The sequence below is a fragment of the Engraulis encrasicolus genome, chromosome 17 (genome assembly GCF_034702125.1).
Source record: "Engraulis encrasicolus isolate BLACKSEA-1 chromosome 17, IST_EnEncr_1.0, whole genome shotgun sequence".
Taxonomy (NCBI): domain Eukaryota; kingdom Metazoa; phylum Chordata; class Actinopteri; order Clupeiformes; family Engraulidae; genus Engraulis; species Engraulis encrasicolus.
Window position 1 is genome coordinate 3,605,661 of NC_085873.1, and position 12,136 is coordinate 3,617,796.

The following is a 12,136-nucleotide window of genomic DNA, read 5'->3' on the forward strand; positions in this document are numbered from 1 at the left end:
TCCTCACAGAACAGGACTCCCTGACCACAGCCATCACAGGTGGGGAGAAGGCGAGAGAGAGATGGAGGAAGGAGGGGGGGAGAGAAAGGGAGAGGGAGAGATGGGGATTGAGATGGAGAGGATAGAGAAAGGGACAGGAGAGAACAACATAGAGAGAGAGAGAGAGAGAGAGAGAGAGAGAGCATCGGAGAGAGGACAGTTGTGGCAGAGACAGAATAGAGAGGGAGAGAGAGAGATGGGGAGAGAGATGGGGAGGGAGAGAGAGAGAGACAATGTAGGTGTGTGTGTGTGAATGAAACCAAGCAGGACTCCCAAACCACGGCCATCACAGATGGGGAGAGAGAGTCCTTTTGTGTATTAGTTAACATTTAGTATTTAGGCCTTCTAACCGGGCGAATAGACGAAGCGCGACAAGAGCGAGGCGAGCGACGGAAGTAATTGACTTTGTATTGAGTCGCGCAACAAGAGCGATTGTGGAGACAAGAGGCTATTCGTGTGACGAGAGCGTCAGTTTGTAGTTGAACTCCTGGCTATGTTGTGCTAATGAGTTATGGCGCGATTCGGCGACCAGCCGCGACAGCCAATGACTGTATAGAGGTCAGTGACCACAGCCAATGGGAATGTTGGAATGCTTCGCCTTCTGCTTGTAACGGACATACTCTAGTCGCTTCAATCGCTCGTATCGCTCTTGCTGCACAGAAGTGATTCTCTATGGCTTCAATCGCGTCGCGCTTGGTCTATTTGCCCGGTAATCCAGTGGTGTGCATCTGTGTGTGTGCTCAGTGAGTCGAGAGAAGGCGCTGGACCTGGAGAAGGGCCAGACTCAGCGGGCCGTGTTCCTGTGCAAGGTGATCGGGCCGCGCGGGACGGGCAAGACAAGCTTCCTACAAGCCTTCCTCGGACGCCACAACCTCACGGTGAGTAGGTTGTGTGCGTGCGTGCGTCAATACGTACCAATTAAATGACTGGCGAGAGCAGCTTCACCCAAACTTTGTGGTGAGAGAGGAAAACTGAGACGACATTCTCTCTTTAGGAAATTATCCCTCACCAAGAACGATAGTGTTAAACATACTAGATAATACCGTAGATCAGGAGCCGAGCCACTAACGCGGTGCTTGCAAACACCAGGGGGTATTCCAAGAAGTGACACCAGGTTAAGTGGTTAAGTGACAACAGGAACACCAGGTGACACCAGGAACTGGTAAACCTAATAATAGATACCCTGCAAGCGTCATTTATTTAAGGAAATGAGTACTCTGGGCTCCTCTTTTAGATCATTTACCACTACCTCAATGTTAACTTAAACTGACCTTACCTTACCTGAGCGAGCCTGATGACGCACTGAGGCGAAACGCGTTGTTTGCTCTAATAAAACGAGCATAAAGTCAAGAAAGTGTGCGGTAGACTTCTTTCTTTTGAAGTTAACTTCACCTGGTTTACATCTGAACCAGCTTCTTGGAATACCTCCCAGGTAGCCCTCCTGGAGATTGTGATGTGATAATAAACTTACAAAAGGTCCACCTTATTATCTATCTAGCTCCCGTCCTCGCCTTGTGCTTGTAGCCTTGTGCTTCTCTCCTCTTTCTGTGGAGAAAACAAGTTTCCCGACTGGCAGGCAGCCAAAGCACAGCAACTTTTGGGGGGCTTATCCCCATTCAACATCCCAATTGCCAATGAGGACATTACCTTTGAATTGTACTTTTGCAAGATTATTAATTTAAAAAAAAATCAAAAGGCGGGGGCAAGAGGTTAGATCATGAGATTGTGTTTGTGTGTGTGTGTGTGTTTCCAGAGACCTGACTGCTCCTCGGCTGCCTGCTCTCCCTACGCTGTCAACTCTGTGCAGGTCACCAACCAGGAGAAACACCTCATCGTGAGTAACCCCCGACTCTGGCATGCAAACACAATCTCTCTCTCTCTCTCTCTCTCTCTCTCTCTCTCTCTCTCTCTCTCTCTCTCTCTCTCTCTCTCTCTCTCTCTCTCTCTCTCTCTCTCTCTCTCTCCCTCCTTTTCCCTCCTACTCCCTCCCTTCCTCACCACTGACATGTTCACAATTCTACTCCTCTTCCTCTCACTATTTTCGCGGAAGTGAATGCACTGAAAGTGTTGCTGTCAGGCTACTGTCTCTTTGTTTAATGTGTGTGTCTGTGTCTGTGCGTGCACGGCAGTTGTTTGAGGTGGACGTTGAAACGGAGTTCCTGAAGGCGTCTGATGCTGGCTGTGACGTGGCCTGCCTTATGTACGACACCACGGACCCCCAGTCATTCAGCTACTGCGCCAGCATATACAAGGTATAATACTCCACCGCAACTTGTATCCATTGTTGTTTGGAAACCCATATTGAACCCATATAGGCCCATATTGAACACCCTGCCAAACACCAAAAACGTGTCCGAAAGTACACGATTTTCAAGAATTCCCTCTACACTAGAAAAAAAGAAACAAGGTCCAGTGAACAAAAAAAGTACAGATTACAGGTTCTGACACATTCTTCTAACGCTTCTCATCCAATCAGATATTGCAACATGAATTGACCGGATCTAACTATTGTATAATAAACTTTTGACCTCACTCTTCCTCTCTCTCTCCCTCCCTCTCTCTCTCTCTCTCTTTCTCCTCTCCTTTCCCCATCTCCTCTCCCCCCCTCCTCCTCCAGCAACACTACATGGACAGTGGTGTGCCGTGTGTGCTGGTGAGCAGTAAGGTGGACCAGCCGGAGGTGGCACAGCAGTACGGCATGACGCCCGCCGAGTTCTGCTACAAGCACCGCCTGCCCCCACCCATGCCCTTCTCTACCACGCACCCCGACACACGCATCTACTCCAAGCTGGCATGGGCAGCCATGTACCCGTACGTATGCCAGCAGAGAACAGACACACACACACACACACACACACACACACACACACACACACACACACACACACACACACACAGACACACACACAAACACTGGCATGGGCAGCCATTTACCCGTACGTATATGCTCCCACCTACACACGCCCCTATGTATAAATGCTTCCATGCTTACACACACATACAATACCATACCTTTCCCTTCTCTACCTTTGGACCCCGATGCAAACCTGGACGCATGCACGCACACGCACACACTCACACACACACACACACACACACACACACACACACACACACACACACACACACACACACACACACACACACGCACACACACGCATAGTTTTAATACTTTTATTTGGATCTCATCATAGGGCAGCATTACAGATCCAAATAGTGCTGGAAGCAAATTTCATAGCAGTCGGTAAGGACTGATTAGAATCATAGAGTCCTATGTCATACATTACACTTACACATGTAAAATAATAGGCCAAGGTCAGAATGCACACACACACACACACACACACACACACACACACACACACACACACACACACACACACATACATACCTATCCCCTCCCTCCCCAATTTTACCTTTGCACGCATACACGTACATAAACACATATCAAACTCCCAAAACTTGCACACACCATTGCATATGTGATTTTGATATGGTAGCTACTACAGTCAAGGCTTTGGCCTCTAAAATAAAACCTGGAAAAGCAAAACATGCCGGTTGGCTGCAAAAATAATTCAAGTCCTTTATCTCCCCTACAGTAACTGCACAATAATCTGTGCTTCTCAAAAATAACCCCTCGTGTCGAACTCGTAGCCAAACTCGACACTTTATATTTTGAGCCAAGAACAATTTGAGACAAATTTAAGACATCTGTTCCTCAGACTTCAGTAGCGGGGCTGTGTCAGACTGCGAGCCAAGATTTCCACTTCACACTGGTGGTCAGATACAGATCCTGTTTCTTTCTTTCTTTTTTCTTTTTTCTGCACGATTTATTTCAAAAGATATGTAGGAAAGTATTCCGCTCTCTTCTCTTTTTTTAAAATGCTTTTGGGCTACATGTGCCTTTATTTTTGACAGGACAGTAGTCAGTGACAGGATTGTGAGAGAAAGACGAGGGAGGATCAGGAAACAACCTTAGGCGAGAATCGAACCCGGGTTTGCGGCATAGCAGCACAGTGCTTCAGCCACAGCCAAGGCCCATTACATTATCTTTTAAAGTCATTAAAACCCATATCCCACCCACAACATTCCTGTTGGGGAGAAGATTAAAACAAAACACAAAAACATACAAAAACACGTGAGAGGGGTGTCCGTTTCCATGACAGTCAAAGTGTATAATTTGCCTTTTACTACGAAGAGGGTGATCTGGTAAGTTTGTCAAAGTTACAGTCCCCTACAAAAGGTCTGGAACATTAAGCCAAATTGTATTGTTTTTGTTATCCATCGAAGACATTTGGATTTGAGACCAAAAGAGAGGTATGAAGAAAATATTCAGAACTTTTGTTTCAAAGTCTCAAACCCAAAGAAGAAAATTTGTCTTGCTTTTCCAAGACTTTGGGAGGGATTGTACTGGTCCTTCTCAAATAATTGGCATATTTTGTTAAAGTTCTTTTTTTTCCCCATAATGTAATGATAAAAAAATAAACTTTCATGTGTTTTAGATTCATTGCACACCAACTGAAATATTTCAGGTCTTGTATTGTTTTAATATTGATGATTTTGGCATGAAAACCCATAATTCCTATCTCAAAAAATTAGCATATCATGAAAAGGTTGTCTAAACAAGCTTTTAACCTAATCATCTAAATCAACGAATTAACTCTAAACACTGGTTAAAGCGTCCTGAGGCTTTAAAAAGTCTCAGCCTGGTTCATTACTCAAAACTGCAGTCATGGGTTAGACTGCTGACCTGACTGTGTTAAACATTGAAGACAATGACAGTGGCATTGCATGAGGGTTATGGAAGCCCAGATATCCTTGATGCTTACCTGTCAGCTGTTTTTTGTTCTTTGATCTGGTGACCCACACTTCCCTCTTCATTATACCCCATATTCTATACCACGCTTAGGTATTTTGGTGGTTATGGACATTCTAATTTGCCAGAAATGAAACCCCATTGAAAGTCAATGGAATGTTCTGTCTGGTGATTTAGAATGTCCATAACCACCAAAATACCTAAGCGTGGGGACCTGTATATCCGTAAAAGGCCCCAGGTTTCGAAGAACCTCTATGTTGAGCCTCTGAGGGTAGACTTTAATCTTGGATCCAGATCCTGACCCTGATTCATATCCAGGCAGAGCTCTATCATCTGACATCACACACATGTTTGTTGTGACCCTTGCAGGGTGGACAGGTCCCGGTCATGGTCTGTGGAAGCCGTGAGACAGTAGGCTACTACATTTAAACATTCATCAGTAGACTAGTCCTAATAGTTTGGATTGGAGTGGTGCTGTGATTTTTTTCAGGCGTAGAATTGTTTCTTGCCTCTTGTGTTTTTGCTTTGTGCTCGCTTGCTGTCCCAGAAATGCCAGTCGCCAGCTCATTCGCTCCCTCTCCCTTCTTTTTTTCTTCCTCCTCCGTATTTCTCCTCCATCCTCTCTCTCTCTCTCTCTCTCTCTCTCTCTCTCTCTCTCTCTCTCTCTCTCTCTCTCTCTCTCTCTCTCTCTCTCTCTTCTCTTATGTGCTCTCTTTCTTTTTTGTTTCTTTCTTTTTTGTTTATATATTCTCGACCTCTTTCTCTCCCTTTCCTTCTCTTCCTCCTTCTCCCCCCTCGTTCTCCGCCTTCTCTTTCCCTCTCCTTCCCTGTACTCCCGGCCAATTAGCACAGTGTAGTTGTTTTCGCCAGAAACTGGTCCAACAAAATCATATCCTTGGAAGCCATTTTTGAATGGGCGCACATTTTGGAAGAAAACATTCATCGGTTTACAGTCCAACCACAAAGGGTTTTTTGTTTATTTTATTTTTTTTACAGCTCTGTCTTCTGATTTCCCTAGTCCTGTTAACAGTAATATAATAACAGTCTGTGCCAAAAAAGAAAAAGAGGCTTAGCTTTCGAAGAAGATGTTGTTGGTCAAAACCGCAAACTTGCATGATGCAGCTGGACAGCTTTCTGAAGCTCAAAGTTGTTTCAGCATTTGGTCTAAAAACGCTTCTTCAACTCTGATCTGATGATTATGTCTATGTTGCTATTTTGCTCTCCTGAGCTCCTCTAGTTTGCTCTAGTTTTCGATTTACTAGAAAGTGAATCCTATTTCTTATTTTTGGCAGGATGGGGATTGCCAGTGTTTTTTTGGATGCTTGAGCAGAGGCGTTTGCTTTGTAGTTTACTGAGAGTCCCATTCCCAATCCCCAAAAACAGCCCTACCAGCTGTTTCTACCAACCAGCTCTGAATTCGCAGATTGGAATGAAGATTTAAGATTGCAAGTTCAGCTGCTTCTTTACTCCTTAACCTTTGCTGCAAAGGACAAAAGTGGCATGTTTTTGTTGTTTTTTTGAACATGGGATTGACAAACCACTGTGTGCGTTGGTGGTCTATGGTAAACCAGTGCCTTTAGCTCCCCCTGCTGTTAGTGCTGTGAGTAGCACACCTATGAGAGCAGGCGTAGACACTAGTAAGGTATTGGTGGCATTGTGTCCACACTAATAATGAAGATTGTGCATTGAATATACATTACAGACACATTGCCACCCAGCATCTTTTTGGGTGGGATCTAACCTGTTTTTCTGTGTGTGTGTGTGTGTGTGTGTCTCTTACTCTTGTTCTCTCTCTCGCTATCTGTGTGTGTGTGTGTGTGTGTGTGTGTGTGTGTGTGTGTGTGTGTGTGTGTGTGTGTGTGTGTGTGTGTGTGTGTGTGTGTGTGTGTGTGTGTGTGTGTGTGTGTCCTCCAGGCACCTGAATGGTTCGGAGATGAGCAGTACATCGTTCTGGCTGCGCATGGCTCTGGGCACGGCCATGGTCACCGTGCTGGGTTTCGCCCTCTACAGAGCCCTCAACCGACCCAAATAGCAACAGCACACTCCTCCGCTAGCTCTCTCTCTCTCCATCAAGCTCACTCTATCCATCTTTATCCTTCTTTCTCTCTCTCTCTCTTCCTTTCTATCTTTTTTCTTTATTTATTTCTCTTCTCCCCCCCATCTCTCTCTCTCTCTCTCTCTCTCTCTCTCTCTCTCTCTCTCTCTCTCTCTCCTGTTTCTTTCTTTCTCTGACTCATTCTGGTCAAATTCAGTGTGTCCACTCGTTCACTATAGTGCATTATGTATTGGACAAACCACATCCTTAAGGTGCACCCTGTTGCCAATATTTCAGACCGTCACTGAATCGATAAATATTCGTTTGTCCGCAACAACAACAAACTGGAGACACGCTGTGTAGTCAATATTAATTAACATTTTGAAGTTGTATAATGACCTCCATAGTGAATGAGTGGACAGACTCTCTCTCTCTCTCTCTCTCTCTCTCTCTCTCTCTCTCTCTCTCTCTCTCTCTCTCTCTCTCTCTCTCTCTCTCTCTGCCTTACTGTGCTAAACTGAACAGAGGTGCTTACTTCGCTCACTGTATATGACAGATGTCCATGGGGCTACCATTGGAAAGTTACCATCTGCATGGATGAGGATGGGACAAGGCATTTTTCCTCAACCAGACTTGTGCACAGGGATACACAAACGTACAGACGCAGAGAGAAGCATGGGGCTGGTGGCCAGTGCCAGCGAATGAAACTTTTGACCTCTGAACTGACCCTAAAAGAAAAGGAAGAAAAAAAAAACAATCAAAAGATCTCCCAGGCCTCCAGACCGGACATTGCCTTTGCCAAAAAAAAAAAATACACAAAATGTATTGACTGATAACATATCCACATTATTATCGATATCTTCCACTGGCATATGAGATTCAATAGATGTGTGACTGTGTGTGTGTTTGAGAAATACTGAGAGAGAGGGTGTTTGCATATATGAATGAAATGGGTGTGTGTGTGAAGAATATGCTTTTCCTTATCATTTTTTTTTCCTTTTTGTTTTTTGCCTGCATCAGCGAGAATGGACAGTGACTGACTCTTAATGCCAGTGTTTTAGTTGGGGACCTGGATTTCAATTTCACCCTACTACGGAAAAACAGAAGGGTCAAACTCTGAGGAGACCAAATAAACAGCAAGACTGGATATGTACAAGTGTGGACTCTGTCTTCTGTGTGCGTGTGTCCGTGCTTGTAGGTGAATGTGTGACACTGAGTTTAATTGGGAGGTAATGTTGTGTTGTAAGGTGTCTGCTGATGTCGCATAATTTTTTGGAATGATATTTTTTTTAATATGTTAAAATACTTTTATTGAAATAAACCATGTCCACTCTAGAATGGCCAGGATCTTGGAAAGGGCTGGACAAGAAATTGTGGTGGAGGGTAGGCCTACTGAGTGAGAAGTCAAGGGTAGTGTCAGCAATGTAACAGCATGTAGAAATTAAAACATGTAAAAACATGAATAAACCGAGAGTGCATGGTTATTATTGATTATGATTATTATTCTGTGAGGTCAGGGCTGGGCTAATGATAATGGGCTAACGTGTCCCAAAGGCCTCAACAGTTTGCCACAACAAACTAAACCCTTCACTCCCCACTTTCTTCTCCCACACACTAGGGCAGTGTTAAAAATATATATTTTTTAAAAAGCCGAAACGTGTTTTTATGCAGGGGCACTTAATTTTAGTCCCTACTGTACTACACTACTAAACTACTTCTCTGTGCATCTGTTGGCTGCTCCCCACACCAAACTGCATTATTAGTATGGTTCCACAACCCCCACCATGGCCACTGTAATCAGTTCTAGATCAGTGGTATTTAAAGTGGGGGGCGCAAGGGCGTGCTGTGGTAACTTGGAGACAAAATTAGCAAAATAAAATAAATGACTGAATAAAGTTAAGTAAACTAAAACATAATTCATAATTGGTTTACTTCAAGATGCATTGAAATGTCCTGCATTTGTAATTCTTGCTTTCCATGATTACTTCTATGCTTCTTGCAGTATGTTGCCTGTTCTTCTTGGATACATTTAGTAATCCACGAACTAATTTATTGGCACAGTGTACACTTTCCATATTAGGGGGCTTAGGGTGGCCAGACGTCCGTCTTTAGGGCGGTCCGTCCGTCTTTTCAGTGCCTTGTCTGACATAAGGCACAGCATTAAGCAGGATAAAAATGCATGAACTTGCATCTAAGAGGAGGACCCCCAAACCCCCCCTCCTAAAATATGTCCTCCTTTTTCCTGTCACGGAGATGGGCACCCTATGGGCGCTTAGCTGAGATCTAGCCTACTGGTATATGGGGCTTTTGCTATGGTTAAGTTTGGAAACCCCTGCTCTGGCCATCAATCCCATCAATATTCCAAGAATCAGAAGTAATAAACCGGGTTACGGTTGAGGTAGTGGTAAATCGTCTAATAGAAGAGCCTGGAGTCCTCATCTTCTAAACTTAATGACACCTGTGCGATAGCAGCTTTACAGCTTCCTGTTGATTAATTTAGCCATCTTCATAACTAAACCACGTTCTTGGAATACTCCCCAGCAGTGTACTAAAGTCTGAATGGGGAGATTATAATCCTGGACTGCCCCCCGCCGCTCTCTAATGGGTTTAGCTGGAGGAGAGAGTGCTGTGGGCTACTGATCCCTTTAAGTCCATTAGATAGTCTGGTCTGGCATAGGTCCCATGGTGGCATAGCCTACCAGCTGTGGACTAGGCCTACTTGTTTGTTGTGAGTGACAGTCTTATAATCAACACAAAAACATGATAGCAGTCTCAAAGAATCCACTAGGGCTATTAGCAACCTATACTGTACATACAGTTACTATTTTGTTTGTTTACGGCTTTTGTTTTTGTCTCCCATCCTCCATGACTGAGATAACCTGACCATGGCGCCATTCCGTCGCACTGCTGCTCCCTTGGGCGACGTAACCTTGGGGCTGCCCCCTTGCTGGTGAAGCAAATGCCATTTCATTATGTGCAGTTTTGACTTGCTGTGTCACAATGGGAGTTTACTAGGTGGGCTTTCTTTCACTTTTATGTATGTAGGCCTATGTACAGTCCTTCCCCTAAGTTCTGTTGATTTATGCGCATTGTTGGAACAAATTTTGGGCAAATGATTCACACCACGCAGCTTGGTCAATTAGTGTCTCAATGGAAGACCACTATATCAAGACCCTGTCATGGCCAGCCCAATCTCCAGGCCTGAGTCCCATGGAAAACCCCTGAAATGTGATCAAAAGGAAGAGAGGTGATCACAAGCCATCAAACAAAGTTCAGCGACTTGAAGCTTTGCACTGGGTGGAATTAAATCAGTCAAGAACGATGTGAAAGACTGGTGGAGAGTATGCTGAGATGCATGACAGCTGTGATTAAAATCAAGGGTTATTCTACCAAATAACAATTTCTGAACTTTTCCTAAGGCAATACTACTATGCTATGTTGTTTTAAAGTGAATATCATCTTGTTTTCTTTGGATTTGTTGAGGTCTGAAAACATTGCATCTTTTGTGTTATTTTGAACATTTGTAGCTTGCTGCAAATAATGCTCTAAATGACAATTTTCATTCAAGATTCAGAGGAAATGTCAGTAGTTTATAATGAAACAACAATGTTAATTTTCCTGACACGTGCGCCAATAAGTAGTAAGACCAGAAAAAGTGGTAATTTCGAGGTGGTGTCTCAAAAGAGCTGTAGGCCCTTTTGATGTATAGATGTACAGCTCCAGGCCACTTTATTAGAATAGCATGAAAAAGTTGATTTATTTCCATAATTCCATCAATAATGTTAAACTGTCATGGATTGTAGATGCATGGCCCAGTTGTTTAACTATTCCAATCATTCAAGTTTTTCTTTTTACATAATTTGGCCTTCCAGCTCTGGGGTTTTATTTCTGGTGATTTAGAATTAAACCGGTGAGTTAGCGACAAAACGTGGCATGGAAATCTACAGGGTATATTGAAGAGTGAAGTGTGGGACACCAGGTCAGCTATACAAAAACAGCTGACGGCAAAGCATCAAGGATATCTGGCCTTCCATTACTCCCATGCACGGTTTCTGCCATTGACTTCAATGTTAAACGCATCATGGCCGTTATTATTAATAATATTAAGACAGAGAGAGTCCTAACCAAGTATTGAACATTGCATGTTGTGTAGAAAGTATCACATTTCAACTGATTTGATGTGCACTGATGTGAAACAAATTTTGATGAAGAAAATTGTGATTTTATTACAATATTCTAATGATGCGAATTCCCCAATTCATGTTTTTTTTTAGCTGGAAGACCAAAATGTGTAAAAATAAACAATTTAATGATTGAAATAGTTAAAAAACTGGGCCATGAATCTATAATCCATGACAGTTTAACATTATTGATGGAATTATGGAAATAAATCAACTTTTTCATGCTATTCTAATAAAGTGGCCTGGAGCTGTATGTAGGCCCTAGTATGGCTATGTGTAGTATGTAGGCCAATGTAGCCTATGTACTGTATGTACAGCCTATGGTGTAGTAGGCTACTCAAGCTCCACAAAAGCAGACCAGCAGGCACTCCAGTCAAGCACTTTTGACTTTTGACTACTACTTTTTTGGTTAAACTAGGCCTATATACTTGAAACTACGCAGTGTTGTTGCTCCACCCACAATTTTGTTGTGACAATAAACTTGAATCTATCTATCTATCTATCTATCTATCTATCTATCTATCTATCTATCTATCTATCTATCTATCTATCTATCTATCTATCTATCTATCTATCTATCTATCTATCTATCTATCTATCTATCTATCTATCTATCTATCCTTATCTTCATTCATTACAACTAGAATTGAATGGATGGACATTTTCGTTTTCAAAAGCAAGCCTTGAATCTCCCAGCATAGGTGAGAATTTACCTTATCAAAGCAGAAGTCGCTCAAAAAACACCAAACAGGACAATGCATCGCTCGACACTGCCACCGCCGCCGCAGGTGCTGCTGCTGCTGGGATGTTTTTGTTTAGGCTTGGTTTGTTTTTTTTTACCTGGGGACAAAGGCATGTGCTTCATGCGTTTGAACGCAAGGGGGAGACATACACTCACGTTCATGTTGTGTTGGGTAGGCCTAGGTCTAAATTGTGTGATGGTGCAGCTTGCGCTTCAGTAGTCTAACTTTTCAAAATTAGCCTGACTTCTCAGTCGAAGACGACAGTGAAGCATTTTGTTCGTTAGACTTGTGAATCAAACGAAGACGCCTCTTGAGGTAAGCG

The 12,136-nt window shown here is 43.4% G+C and overlaps 1 protein-coding gene across 2 annotated transcripts in view; it reads left to right on the top strand.

Annotated features, from left to right (window-relative positions):
* Positions 1-8,037, top strand: part of rhot2 (ras homolog family member T2) — a 28,156-nt gene extending 20,119 nt beyond the window's left edge. The window contains exons 14-20 of one of the 2 annotated variants that reach the window (XM_063221567.1): positions 1-39; positions 784-917; positions 1,793-1,873; positions 2,169-2,291; positions 2,657-2,850; positions 5,225-5,266; positions 6,770-8,037. The exon at positions 1-39 is cut by the window's left edge and continues 62 nt beyond it. In XM_063221567.1, coding sequence (XP_063077637.1) covers positions 1-39; positions 784-917; positions 1,793-1,873; positions 2,169-2,291; positions 2,657-2,850; positions 5,225-5,266; positions 6,770-6,887 — 731 coding nt within the window. In that variant the 3' untranslated portion in view covers positions 6,888-8,037. The remainder of the gene's footprint in view (positions 40-783; positions 918-1,792; positions 1,874-2,168; positions 2,292-2,656; positions 2,851-5,224; positions 5,267-6,769) is intronic. The other variant, XM_063221568.1, reaches the window with a different exon arrangement.
* The last annotated feature ends 4,099 nt before the right edge of the window (positions 8,038-12,136 follow it).